This window comes from Tasmannia lanceolata, unplaced genomic scaffold, assembly GCF_043159265.1.
Source record: "Tasmannia lanceolata isolate RefF3 unplaced genomic scaffold, GAP_Taslan_0.1 ptg000008l, whole genome shotgun sequence".
Taxonomy (NCBI): domain Eukaryota; kingdom Viridiplantae; phylum Streptophyta; class Magnoliopsida; order Canellales; family Winteraceae; genus Tasmannia; species Tasmannia lanceolata.
This window is the reverse complement of record NW_027518685.1, coordinates 18767501-18782380: the sequence shown is the minus strand read 5'-3', so window position 1 is coordinate 18782380 and position 14880 is coordinate 18767501. Positions and strand designations below refer to the sequence as shown.

The window sequence follows — 14880 nt, the reverse complement described above, 5'->3', positions numbered from 1 at the left end:
GAGAATATATTATTGAGGGCTATGGAGAATTATGAAAGAACAGAATAGAACACATAAAGGGCATAAGGTTATCACAGGGGAGGAGACTTGTGCAGATGAGACGAACGCCGTCTGCAAAAGAGGTGATCATGATCCACGGGAGGCAGCTTTGGATTTGCACAAGATTGGGTACCATCTCACTCAAATTCTATCTCAAAAATGCAGAAAAAAAGTGTTTGAGTGAGAGAAGCCTGGCCCTGACCATACTGATGCCATCACAATGATATTGTCATGATATCATGTTGACGTCAGGACTGACTAAACAACAGTTTTTGGCTCAAAAGTTGAGGGTGATGTTTTAATGATTTATGGGATATTTTAGTGATACTTGGATTTTAACATTAAGTTTTAGCTTTCCTTTGGGCCATATCATGTTAAAATATGAATACGGTTTTTGGTGCTTGTTTCTAATTTTGACTTCATCAGCTTAGGACATTGGGAGAGTATGGGAGTTCCATAAGGAGAATTGTGGTGCCAAGAAGAAGAGGACGTGAGGGTTTTGGTCAGAAAAACTAATGAGCGGGTGGGGAGGAATAGGTAATGGAATGACTGTTCGAGAATTTTTCAACAGCCGGCCAGTTATACAACCTCCCCCCCCCCCCCGGCGGTCGGGCTTGGATAACTTCATTAATCCAAACCTGTGCGTTTGTGGTTCCAGTCTTGACTGGGTGGCACCCTCTTTTTTAGATCTTGTAGAAAGTGGATATTCAGCTCAAGAGGCATTTTATACGCTAGGAATTTTTAACAATTGTTACCGGGGATCCTTGATCTTGATAAGCCAAGGGGGGAGCAGGGAGAGACCACCATGGCTCCCCCCAGATCTATTCCTCGATCACTGGGAAGCCAGGAGGATTTGGACATGATGACGAGGAGGCTTGAGTTCAGAAATGGTATTACTCGGGGAAGGAGAATCACTCCAAACCAAAGTGGAAGCGATTGGAAGTGTAACTACAATAATTTTGGCTCACGAAGTATCTGCAAAACTTTTCTGGGGCGAAAAATAACAAAAAGGTTGAGGTGGTTAAATCGTGGATTTATAAGGCTGCTCCCAAGGAGAATCATCCATCTAGAGTGGAGGAGAAAACCCCTTTGATTACTATCCCAATAAACTTGATTAACGATAGAAAGAAGACCCTAAAAAGCTGCTTGGTAGGCACCTTGAGAAATAGGTCCTTGCTGGAAGAAGTTTGGAGTTGGGCTAGGAGACATTGAGCCCTTCCTCTTCTTAACAAACAGTTTTATATCAGCCCTTCAATGGTGCTATTTTGCTTTGAGTCACAGGATCAGGCCACGTCCGTTCTACGGCGGGGTGGTGACGCTTTGGGAGGATACCTTGTCTCCCTTCAACGTTGTTTCCTGCTCTAAATATAGATGCAAGAACAATGAGGCTTAGGTTCTTTAATGTACCACTTCATGCCTGGTCAATCTCCACGGTGGAGGTTTTGGGTTAGCACTTTGGACAACTTTTGGAATCACAAATGTCTGAAAGTCATGACCATTGTCTGGAATTTGCATCTGTTAAGGTATTAACATCGGTGTGGAATTGTCTACCACCCTTTATAAACCTTATGGTAGATTCCACTATTTATCCGGTTGGAGTTAAGATGGTGGATGAGGCATTAATGTCCTTCAAGGATCAGTCGACGGAGGGGGATTCCTCCCCTTTGGCCCCTGACTTAGAAGCCTCATATGATAAATCGTCGGTGGTTGACCTCTCTATGGAAGGGCCTCTCCCGGAATTTCTTGAGGGTAAATCTGTCATTTCCATGGTAAAAGGGCCGTTGGACATTCTGCCTCAGCTTTTGAATTATCTTCTCCATAGGGAACGAAAAACCCGTCAAATAAATCAAAAAGGATAATCCCATCATTGAAAGGGAAAAATGCCAGGCACGGGAAAGGGGCGTGTCAACAGCCATTAAAAGCTAAATCTTGTATCAGCTCCGGAAAAACTTCCAGGAAAGATTTCTCTGACTGTCTCAATCTACAGTCGGTGTCAGTAGAAAAGGCAGTAAAAATTAAAAACTGTTTTCTTATTAGAAGCAAAAAGAATAAGGGAAGTTCAAGAGTTTTGAAAGATAGCATCGGTCAAGTCAAAGGGTTTCGTGTCAACTCCTCTAAAAAAGGTACCCTGAATCGGAGAGAGAAAGTAAGTCAGAAGGGGCAAGGCGCGTGTATCGAAAATCATTTACTAGCCACTAAAAGGGGTCTTTCTCTCTTTAAAAGGAGTCTTTTGGATTGCCAGAGAAAGGAAGAACCAAGTAAGAGATCCTTAGCCTCCAAGTTTAGTCTTCTCCTGAAGGACTTTGACAAACCTTTCTCCCCCAAAATGTCGTTTGAATCTGAGCCCTCCTCTAGGAAGAGGAAAGTAGTCTCTTTTGAGGTAGATGACCTTCAATTTCTTAAAGACTTGGAATACGATGAAAAAATGGCGTCTAAAGAGTGTCCTACACGGAGGGAAATCTCTATGAGGGTTTGGAAGAGGCAGTGGAAACAATTCAAGAAGGATGCTATGGCAAACAGGGATTGTCTTCTTAAAGTCTCTGGGAAGACTGACCCTGAAGAGGCTTATGTTCGGATCTATAAACTTCGTTATTTTAAGGAAGCTCTGGAAGAGGAGAGAAGGGCTCGCCGTCAGCGATGGGAAGAGGTCAGGGCAGCGGAGATCGAGAGGTTGGAAAAATTGGTAGCAATTCCAGTAGAAGAATCCCAAGAGTCAAGGGATTCCCCAGACAGGGAAGTCAATATGGAGGTTTCCGGATGGCGATGGAGGTTGAAGAAAAAGGAGAGGAACTTTGGAGTCGGGAGAAAGCAACGCTCTTCCTACTAAGGAACTGGATGAGTTGCTAGCAATAGGAGATGTTTTGGGATAGGTTTTGATGGTGACCTAGAAGCCACTAAGAATCTGTTTCGGTCTATGGCAATAAGATATTTGAAGGAAAGAAGGGAGGTCTCTTCGAAGAAGGAAGTTGGAAAGTAGGGGGCAGAGGGTAGTAACCCTAAATGAAAGGCCTTCCGGCCCCGGTTGCTAGTTGGTTTAGAAAGTGTAAAAAAAATTATATAGATAAGAGAAGAAGGAAAAAAAAGAGGAAAAATGAATGAAAGAAATGAAGAATGAATCATAGTGTTGTGAGGAAATAGGGCAAGAAATAGGTGTTTTGGCCAATTACGGCTGCAGACAAATAGAGAAAAAGAGTAATTTGTTGGGAAGTTGACTCTTCTGGGTTGATAGACCTCTTGGTCATTCACCTAGGGTGTAATCCTTCCCCATATTTATCTTGTTTGTAGAGGGTTCAGAAAATTCTTAGAATGTTTGGAGGTTAGAAATGTTGGTATGAGGAGGGTGCTGGGAGCTGGTTTACAACGATTCTTTTTCATAGCAAAGAAAGTGAATTGTTAGAATCCAGATGTTTGCAACTTCCACAGTCTTGGCTTGAGAGATTGTCTTTCGCTTAGATTGTTCTAATTTTGGATCTTTTTCTGCTATCGTATTTCTTTGGGTATAGTGAATCATTCAGAGTTTTGTTATCTGGGCTTATGGTATATGCTCAGAATTTTAGGGTTTATCTTGAAGGATGGTATAGGGTGTAGAAAATTTAGGTGTAATATTAAAAGATAGGCTGTTAATGGAAGGAAGAAGGCAAGAGGTGATATGATATAGTTCTTGCCTTATTTCGATGCTTTATTTTCTAGTTCCGGGCATGCCTGGTCCAGTTGTCTTTGACACTTTGTAATGCAGGATGGGACCCCTGGTCCCGAATGCTATTTCAATATTAATGAATGCAACTTCCACAGTCTTGGCTTGAGAGATTGTCTTTCGCTTAGATTGTTTTAATTCTGGATCTTTTTCTGCTATCGTATTTCTTTGCGTATAGTTAATCACTCAGAGTAAAAAAGAAAAAAAAATGACCTGAATAAGAAAAAACAAGCGGAGAAAAAACTTGGGCGAAAAAAGGGCGATAAAAAAGCTCCCTCCCTAGGGTGTCTGCCTAGGGAGGGAGGCGGTTTCTCCCTCTCGTCCCCTCTCTCTCCCACATCTTCCTCTCTTCCGTCTCTCTCTCTCTCCTTTTCTCTCTCGCACGTTCTCCCTCTCTCTCGCTCGTTTCCCTCTCCCTCCCCATTGCTTTTTTTTGAATGGTAGAATTCATTAAAAAAGACCGAAACGGACAGAATATACAAAGAAAAGAAAAACAAAACAAACAAAAGGGGCAATACGCCCTCAAGGAGGAAGAATATCAAATTTCTCCAATGACTCCAAACCAACCCCTCTCCTAGCTTGAGAATCTGCTACCCCATTAGCCGATCTCCTTACATGATTGAACTCAATATGAGACTCTCCGATGATATCTAATAATTCATTAAAAAAATCCGCAAACCTCCACGGAACCTTATGGGAAGCAGACAACCAACGGATAACATTAATGGAATCACCCTCCACTATAACATTATTCAGAATCTCCCCTGCCAAATACTTAATACCTTGATACGCAGCCCTCACTTCCGCCTCATTCGAATCAGCTATCCCAATAGGCCCAGCAAAAGACCATAACACCTCACCCTTATCATCCCGCAAAACCCCGCCAATACCCGCCGGACCGGGATTGCCAAAGCTTGATCCATCAAAATTCAACTTATGCAAACCAGCTCCCGGAGGAACCCAATCTTGAACAATGATGTTGGCCCTGCCACCACTCGAACACACCCATTGCCAACCATACCAAAGATCAAACGCTGACACAAATTGACAAAGATGTAATGACTTCGCCCAAAAGATAGTTAAGGCCGTAGCTTTGTAAGCAACAAAGGAATCACTTTTATCTTTGCGCATTTCGTTCTCCCTCCCCATTGCTAACCCTCTTTTTACCATCTCTCCCATGGTTGGCAAAAGATAGCCGCGGAGGCCGAATCAGGAACCGTGGAGGCCAGATCTGGAACATGGCCTTTCCGTGGTGGCTAGATCTAGGGCTGTCGAGGCAGGATCTGGAGCCGTGGAGGCTGGATTGGGAACCGTGGAGGCCGTGAAGCTGGATCCGGAGCCAGGAAAAACCGAGAAGGTTGTCGATGGCCGTGAAAGGCCGTGGGGGGCTAGACATGGAACCGTGGAAGGCCAGCTATAGGCGGTGCTAGGCCGTAGAGGCCGTTGATTATCGGATCCAGGGGCCATATATAGGGCGGAATGGCCGGAGCTGGGCTCGAGAAGGCCGGATTTAATGGTGAAAGGGCCGAATCTAGTTAGGGTTGATGGAGAAAATGGATGGGGGAGTTGTTGGAGGCTGTGGAGATGGCCGGTGTAAGGAAAAGGGTTCGGATTCAAGGAAAAATGAGGAGGTAGGATATGGAGGTGAGGGAGGTTGTGGATAGCGGCAATGAACCTTGCAGGGTTAAGGTTTGAAGGAGGAGGAAGAGGAGGGGAGTTTTAGTGTTGTTTGGGTTAGGGTTGATTGGGGAAGGAGGTGGGGGAGTAGTATAGTCTTTAGGGTTTACAGTTTAGGGATAGGGCTAGGAGTATACTTTTGAATGGGATGATTTTTGGGTTAGTGGAAGTACGTTTTGAAGAAGATGGTGGAAGAATTTGATATATTTTTAATGGGGAGTAGTCGGTGTTTGGTGGTGGTTCGAGGTGGAGGCCGCTGGAGCTCGAATGATGATGTTGGGTGGTTGGCTATCGTGCACAGTTAGGAGCGCACAATAGCTCTGGGCCTTCAAGCGGAATTTTTGAAAATCGAATTTGCCAACGGATTGCAGTGGAGAAATCGGTGTGACGTGGCAGGTCACGATCTTGACTTGGGGGTCCCACAAATTTGGTACTTTTGCTGGATTTGATTAAATTGAGGCTATTGGGTAATGTAAGGGGGTAAGGGGTTTTTCTTTTGGGCCAAGGAGAATGCTCCTAGGCAATTCATACTATGTAAATCTAGTGGGACTACTGGTCCATTGTAATTTTGCTGGTATGAATATATTTGTCAATGTTCAAAAAAAATATAAATGAATCATGACAATTTTCAAAAAAACATTGGGAGAGTATCTTTTGTGCAAAGTTCATATAAATATCAAGTAGAAGTTTATGAAAGGTCTAAATAGTTTATTATTTGGATTGACTTTTAATTGGAGAGGTATGTTTTAAGAATTCACTTTCTAAATTGATTCATGGTGCCAATACCCTTGGCTGTTGAATGGTACAGGGTGACCCACTTAATGAGGGAGTGCATTGGGCTCTAATCCCGTTGTTAATCTGATTTCGGTCTGCCTGAACCGAAATTTACCAAAACATAATTGATTTAGGGCTTTTATCACAAGCATAGTGGACTTTATTTTCATAAAAATACAAGTGTTAGCCAAAAATTAGTAGTTGAACAGGGATTAGAGTTAGAAAAAGGGTCCATTTCAAAAAAAATGAAAAAAAAAAAAGAGTTAGAAAAAGGGTATAAAAGACTAAAGGTTACATGTAAGTGTAAGAGGCTCAATCTTTCATGGTTTTGAATTTTCAATTTCATTACCTAACTGGTTGCTCCATTTGGGCACCACGTCTTTACATATTCCATTCTATCCCTTCCTCTAACCTATAGGCATTGCTTTAAAACTACAATTCACTATTTACATAAAAAAAAATCAATTCCTTTATCCAGGGATCCAGATCTCGGTCCCATCTCTAGCACAAATACTTGAAATATGAAAGATCTGAGCTAATTCCAGTCACTTATTAGAACGTGCATACAAAGAGTATTAGAGGCTTCAATAAACCCCAAACATTAAGTGCAAAAGGCTAATATTTTTCACATGCCCACAGTGTGTAATGTAAAAGAATAAACATCAACATATTTCACTAATCACAATGGCAACAAGTCATAAATAGTCGATCTTAAAGCACCCCATGGGTTCTTGTTGGGCTTTTCAGGTATTAAACCATTCGTTTTAACTAACACAATCCTGTATTGTGACATTTTCATGCTATTACAGACGTGTGTAAATAAGAATGCCAGAACCAACTATATTTTAATAGTCCAATTCAAGCCTCAAGCAAGTTGTTAATGTAAACTACAAAGGATATAAAAATTGAACCTTATGACATCATCCGAGGAGCTTATATTCTTGACAATGGTGGCTAATAAACTCTCCCCAAAGTTGAAATGAGGAACTGCATCTAATAAATTACACATACAACGCATAGCAACATGTTTGAAAGAAGGAATCTTTTCTAAAGCGATTAGCTTCTGAAGGTATGCCTGAAAATATACAAATAAAAGTAAAACTTAGTTGACAGTTTGACATGATCCCAATGGAAATTTTGGCATGCGAATTAAGAATTAAATATGAACCAAGGAAAGACATTTATCAAAACAAAATTGAAAGGTTGATGAAACAACTGCTACAGCAACTAACATTTGAGCAAAATAACAAGATAAAACTTTGGTAATAAGGAAGCTACACTCAGTCCCCACAAAGAATTTTCGCACAACAAACTACAGAATATTTTAACCAAGTAATACGAATGAGGCAAAAACTAAATATATAAAGAAACAGAAAAAGAAAAAAGAAATAACTCCCTTTTCACAACAGAGGGCATACTACCAAAACATTTAAAAACGAAAAAGCACTAACAAAATAATACTGAGAGCCTCACTACATAAGACAGACTACCAAAAAATACAAAATGAAACAGCACTAACAAAATGTAACAACTTCAATACAATCAAGATAAAGTTGAAGACGCCCCTGTAACAATTTTTTTTGGGCTGTTTATATATAAATATGCATTCATTAAACAGAAAAACCATACTCCAGAATAGACTCAATGCACGTGTATTAGTGCAAATGAAGAAATTCTCAATCTTTTGATAAATGCTATTGTTAGATTTAAATACGACATTATTTTCTATATTTCGCATCGAATGTTTTAACAATTAAGATTTAGGAATGTTTCAGGGTTGTGTGCTAGACACTGTTTGAGTTTAGACTATAGACCAGTACTGTGGTTGCTGAAGAATGCTAGTGTAAGACTAATGCAATTAATGTACTCACATAATGTGTGAAATAATCACATAGACTTCAAAAGAAAATTTAACAAGCTTAAAGTGCAGAATTAAAGGTTATTCGTCTGTCCCACGCGAAGTAAGGGAAATGATGATAAAGAGTTTAAACAACAAGAGGGGAGAGGTAGTCTAAAGGAGAAGAAAAAGGTGTTACATGGTAATGATCATGATGATGCTAAAAAGACACTGATTGAAGGTATATTTTCAAAAATAAAAAGAAGAAAAATGACATATGAAAGACAAAATAGACCAATAAAATTACAATATGGGAGAGCAAGGGATCAAACAACCTGCTATGAGCAAGGCGGGCAACTCCCTCCCTCCCAAGGTCGACTGAATCCCTAGGGAGGGAGGCGTCTCTCTCTCTCTCTCTCTCTCTCTCTCTCTCTCTCTCTCTCTCTCTCTCTCTCTCTCTCTCTCTTGATGGGCAAGGGAGAAGATGGTGGCCGGATGTTGCCCGAAGATGGGCCGATCTCGCAGGGATTGCAGAGATGGTGGCTAGAGGGCGGAATGGTCGGATTTGGGCTCGAGAAGGCCGGATTTAATGGTGAAAGGGCCGGAACTGGTTAGGGTTGATGGAGAATGTGCGTGGGGGAGTCGTCAGAAGCTGTGGAAGGGGCTGATGTAAAGAAAAAGGTCTTCGGATTCAGGGGAAAAGGAGAAGGTTGGGTGTGGAGGTCAGGGAGGTTGTGGACAGCGGCAATGAGCCATGTAGGGTTAGGGTTTGAAGGAGGAGAAGGAGGAGGGGAGTATTAGGATTAGGGTTGAAGGGGGAAGGAGGAGGGGAGTATTATAGTCTTTAGGGTTACGGTTTAGGGTTACGGCTTGGAGTATACTTTCGGATGGGATGTTTTTTGGGTTAGTGGAAGTAGGTTTTGGAGAGGATGGTGGAAGGATTTGATATATTTTTAATGGGGAGCCGCCGGTGTTTGGTGGTGGTTCAAAGTGGAGGCCGCCGGAGATCGGATGATGATGTTGGGTGGTTGGCTATCGTGCACGGTTAGGGGCGCACAATAGCTTTGGGCATCCAAGCGGGGTCTTTGAAAATCGAATTTGCCAGCTGGATTGTGGTGGAGAAATCGGTGTAACGTGGTAGGTCATGATTTTCACTTGGTGGGCCCACAAATATGACACTTTTTGCTAGATTTGATTCAATTGAGGCAATTGGGTAATGTAAGGGGTAATGGGTTTTACTTTTGGCCAAGGAGAATGCTCCTGGGCAATTCATACTATGTAATTCTAGTGGGACTACTGGTCCCCATTGTAATTGTGCTGGTATGAATATATTTGTCAATTTTCAAAAACAAAAACAACCTCCTATGAGCTCATGTGCATGTGCTCACATTGCATCGATGGGTAGTACAAGTAATACTCAAATATCTTGTTCAGAAATTTTTACTGAACATCAATAATACAGTCACAATTACAATCAGATAAAAAGGGGTGGAGTCTACATGAGAAGATGACACTTGCCATCACAAGATTCTTTCACATTGTCGATGTCTCCTTTTAATAAGCATGCTCTAAGATAATAAGAAAATCTATTATGCTATAAAAAAAAAAATCGGACCAGAAATTCCTCTATCAATAGAATATGAGCATAGTTGTTAAGCCGTGACTTGACTCGTGACTCAGCTCGACTCATGACTCGTAAGAGTTTTTGAGAAGGACGAAAATTTAGTCGAAAAAATATAATTATATATCAAAAGATGAAGCATGTAAAAAATATAACCCAATAGCACATAGATAAAGAACTAAGACAAAAATATAAACAAAAATAATTAAGTTTTAAGTTCCAAATTCCAAATTCCATGTTTTCAACCATCAAAACAAGAAAGCAAAGGCCCAGGGAATCAAATCAACTCGTAAGAATCCTATTTTTTTGAGTCGACTCCCAACGACTCGTTCGAATCACCAAATGACTCAACCGAGTCTTCAACAAAGGTGAGTCACCCATGCGACTCGACACGACTCGGGAGTTGACTAGTACAATTAGACAATCTAGGAGTCACCCATGCGACTTGCCTAGAAAGCCAAACGACTCGACTCGTCTCGGAAGTTGACTCATACGACTCGTAAGTGTTTGGCTACTATGGATATGAGTTGTGCAGCCAATGAAGAATTATTGAAGAACACTTTAGAGATGACAAGGATAGAGATTATGACTGAGTCCAATAATATTGATGATGCGACCGCTAGTTGAGACATGGGAGCAGGCACCAGGAACCGGAATCGTCTTTTCATTTTTCTAGTTAAGTTAGTAACTCAAAGTCAAAGATCAAGACTATCTAATAATAAGTAACTTATAGAAAAAAGACTATCCAATAATAAGTAACTTATAAAAAAAAGACTATCAAATAAGTACTACTTAGTAACTTTATGGGTTTAGTCAATGTACTATGTAACTGTAAGGTTGTGAGTTTTGACAAGTTTTTCTTAGAAAATGGGAATGGGAATGGCTTGCACTTATTGCGTTTATCATGTCTTAACTCTACCATCCACCTTGGCACTTCTCCTACTTCTTACTTCATTAGTTAATAGAATCATAAATTCATACATAGTGTGTCATGTTCAAACTTCGGAGTCTCATATTGTCACAAGCCATGACCCATGATTCAAAAATCATTACTAAATCTAATACAAAACCTAGAAAAAAAATTCTTGCTATACTATACCATGAAAAAAACTGAAAACTAAAAAAGTACAGTTACAGGCTTATAGCATTATGTAATTCAAAAAGTAAAAGGAAATCAAGTAGCAAATCAAGCAATCACTCGTGACTCGAGCACAATCTGACCCTCTTCACTAGAATTCATTTGTTTTGTCAAGCCAATAGGATTAGTATGCGAGTCCTATTGATGATAAACATTAATTAATGTGTTGTTTGTATGTTCGCAATTTATTCTGATTTTTTATATTCTTTAACTTCCATGTATTTTTTATGATTCTTCAATAACTCTTGATGGAATAAATATACGAAGAACTATAGATATAAACAATTTATAGACTTCAAATGGTATCAGTCAGTGTAGACTTAATTATATGTTAACAAAATGAAATATATGTTAACAGATATTACAGAATAGCTCTATTATCAGTTTACATATGTGTAACTATTTTTTTCTATTTTTTGGGGAATTTTCTAGGTGCATCGGACATATTAGCTTAACATGTTGAATATAATTTTACATATCATAGCATGAGCTGTCTGATACACCTCTTGAAACAGACTATCTTGGACTTGATGAGGCATGCACAAAAACAAGGTCTTAATCCTTCCTTACTCGAGTTGGGTTCAACATCGTATTAGTTCTTCTTTTTTTGAATGGCGAAAATTATCATTAATAAAAAGACTGAGGTGGTCGATACAAATCAAGAAAACAATAAGAAAGAGGAGAAAAGAGAATCCCAACGGGAAGGAAAGAACAAAGATATCAAGGGGGTAGAAAATCGTATAGTTCCAACGCCTCTTTCAGAACCCCTTCCTTTGCTAACCTATCGGCTACCTCGTTGGCTTATCTTCTCACGTGAACAAAGGAAGGAGGGTATTCCCCCACCCTATCAAGGATCTCCTCAAAGAATTAAAAAATCTTATTTGTTCATGTAACATATTTTCCTATAGTTATCAGTCATTCCAGAGAGAACCAGGTCAAAATGTACCTTGTATGAGCTTAGAAGGGTAGATTCATAATAACGCATCTTCCTTACTTCCATTGAAACTGTCATCTCCAGCTCCTTTTCAGTTGGTAGCCTGATACGGTAGCTGAAGCAAGCGGCCAAAAATAAATTTTAAGAACAAACAGCCAAAATTTGGCTGTAAGAATTCAAAATACAATAGGGCATACATAAATACAGGAAAATAAATCTGTATTCCAAAGTCAGGCCATGCAAATTATATAAGATAAAGGAAAAAATACCCAGGGATTATGTCCTTGAATATGGCCAACAAAGACAGCAGCCCAAGTTTAACTATATTAAGATCTTCATCTTTACAGATCTGTAGCAGCTCCTTCAGGGATTTAATATTCGACTCTGGATCTGAGAGAAGGGCCATTCCAATCTCTGCTAGTTTGTTCTTCTTCTTTACAAATATTTCTTCAGCAGAAAGGTCTTCTTTCACCTCTGCCTGAACACAGAACACCATACTAAAAAGAATGGCCAAAGCTGCTAAAAATCAAATTAAGGTAGTACTAAATAAACAGAATAAGACAGCCTAGTAAGATATTTTAAGGAATCGTGACTATCTATGCTCTTGAACCCAGTGTTTCAAAACACAGATACAGGTCAAAATGCGGCCAAAGCAAATCCCCATCAACACGGCACGGCACAATGGAGAATGTGCAATTGACAAGACCAAGAATGCAGATGAAACGGCAGAGTCTTAATTTAAGACAAAAAATTCATTAAAAACATAAAAAAGTGTAACACAAGATGTGCAGAAGGAGAATAGATGACACATAGTTAATGGGAAAACAAATTAGATTTTTATCAAAACAATGAAATGACAAAAAATTATGATGGACACACCTTTAGCATGTAACACTTGTGAAATAAAATGCATGGCCGACTGACTCTTGGTGTGCCATATTTATGAAATGAAATCACCCCTCATTGAATCGCAGTTGTGAAATGACCAACATCTTGTTATTTATATATATATATATATGAGGAAAATGATTGTGAGCTTGAAGCTCATATAGCTTATATGAGCTTGAAGGCCCAAACACATGTGGGCCCACATTGTTAGGATGATCCAAAGCATTCATTTGAAAGACCCTTACATACATAGGGTGTGTACAAAAAATCGGCTCCATAGGATCATCCTAACCCATCCAAAAGTGGAGGGCGAAATGGACAGACACCGTTTGCCACAAATCTGCCCATTTTTGCCCTCTGCTTTTGGAGGGGATATGGTGATCCAATGGAGCTGGTTTTTGGTACACACCCTATCTATCATGGGGCCTTGCAAATGAATGGTTTGGATCACCACAAAAAATGTGGGACACATGTGTTTGGGCCCTCAAGCTCATATAAGCTATATGAGCTTCAAGCTCACAATAATTTTCCTCTATATATATATATATATATATATATATATATATATATATATGAGACGGTTTCTACACACAAGTGTAGATAAGTTTTCTACACACTAGCTTAAAATATAGTGGGGGCCCACATTGTTTGGTTGATACGACCCATTCATTTGATTGGCCCTCACATAGATAGGGTGTCCACAAAAAATCAGCTCTATAGGATCATCCCAACCCTACGATTTTGTGGAGGTAAAATGGACGTGTATAAAGCTGATTTTTTGGACACACCCTATCTATGTGAGGGCCCATCAAATGAATGCTTTGGATCACCCAAACAATGTGCGCCCCCACTGTATTTTAAGCTAGTGTGTAGATAACTTATCTACACTTGTGTGTAGAAACCTCTCTCTCTCTCTCTCTCTCTCTCTCTCTCTCTCTCTCTCTCTCTCTCTCTATATATATATATATATATATATATATATATATATATGAGGAAAGTGTTGGTGAGCTTAAGCGCCCAATCACATTGGGGCCTACTTTGTTAGGATGATCCAAAGCATTCATTTGAAAGGCCCTTACATAGATGGGGTGTGTACCAAAAATCAGCTCCATAGGATCATCCTAACCCATCCATTTGTGGAGGTCAAAATGGACAGACATTATTTGTCCACAAATCTGCCCATTTTTGTCCTCCACAAATGGAGGGGTTAGGATGATCCTATGGAGCTGATTTTTGGTACACACCCTATCTACGATAGGGCCTTGCAAATGAATGGTTTGGATCACCACAGAAAATGTGGGACCCATGTTATTGGGGCGCTTAAGCTTACCATAAGTTTGGTGAGCTTAAGCTCACCAACACTTTCCTCTATATATATATATATATATATATATATATATATACTAGTAAAAAAACCCGTGCGATGCACGGGCCGACAAAGAACTGTACGGACCACATCATAGGTTGATCCAAACCGTCCATGTGATGGAACACAACATCAATAGGTTGTGCCCGTAAAATCATTTCCATAGGCTGATCCTAGCCCTCCAATCTATAGAGGTTTCCATAATTAAAAAAGCATAAAGGAGGGGGGTAGGATTGAAATTATGTGGCTTTAATGGGTGCCTCTGTTAAAAAGCATAAAGGAGGGGGTAGCATTGAAAATATGTGGGTTGATGGGTGCCTTTGTTAAAAAAGTCAAAAAAAGTGATGTGTAATTCTCATAGAATTTTGGGAGAAATTCAAATAATTTTCTCCTTTTCTCTTCTGCTATATAGTATATAGATATATATATCTACTACTATATAGTAGAAGAGAAAAGGAGAGAATTTTGTCCATTTAACACGTCAATTGGATGATTTTTACCATTTTTTGCCCTCCCCACATATATGTACATACTATCTATGTGAGGGTAAAAAAGGTATGAATGTTCGGAATTATTTGCAAAATCTGTGGCATTAACACATCGCTGGTAATTTCGAATCTTGATTTAAATGTTCAGAATATTTGCAAAATCTGTGGCATTAACACATCGCTGGTAATTTCGAATCTTGATTTGCTAGCCACCTTCTCCAAACGCTATTTCTCGCCCATTCTTTGCAATTGTATGTATTCAGAGATTTGTCTTATTATATGTGATGAAAAGCTGCACGGAAATACTATTTCTTGAAAGGTTGCTAGCAATAATACGTAAAGAAAGAAGCTAGCAATAATAATCATTATGTAGTAAAGTTTGGGAGGGAAATTACAGACAACGGGTACCGGGATATGACAATTA

The 14880-nt window shown here is 39.7% G+C and overlaps 1 protein-coding gene across 1 annotated transcript in view; it reads right to left on the bottom strand.

The window, feature by feature from the left end:
- The window catches only part of LOC143884667 (binding protein), a 56719-nt gene that overhangs the window by 27301 nt on the left and 14538 nt on the right, over positions 1-14880 (bottom strand). Inside the window, exons 5-7 of the mRNA XM_077388347.1 lie at positions 11984-12192; positions 11727-11829; positions 7096-7259 (exon numbers count right to left, since the gene is read on the bottom strand). Of these exons, the coding sequence (XP_077244462.1) occupies positions 7096-7259; positions 11727-11829; positions 11984-12192 (476 nt within the window). The remainder of the gene's footprint in view (positions 1-7095; positions 7260-11726; positions 11830-11983; positions 12193-14880) is intronic.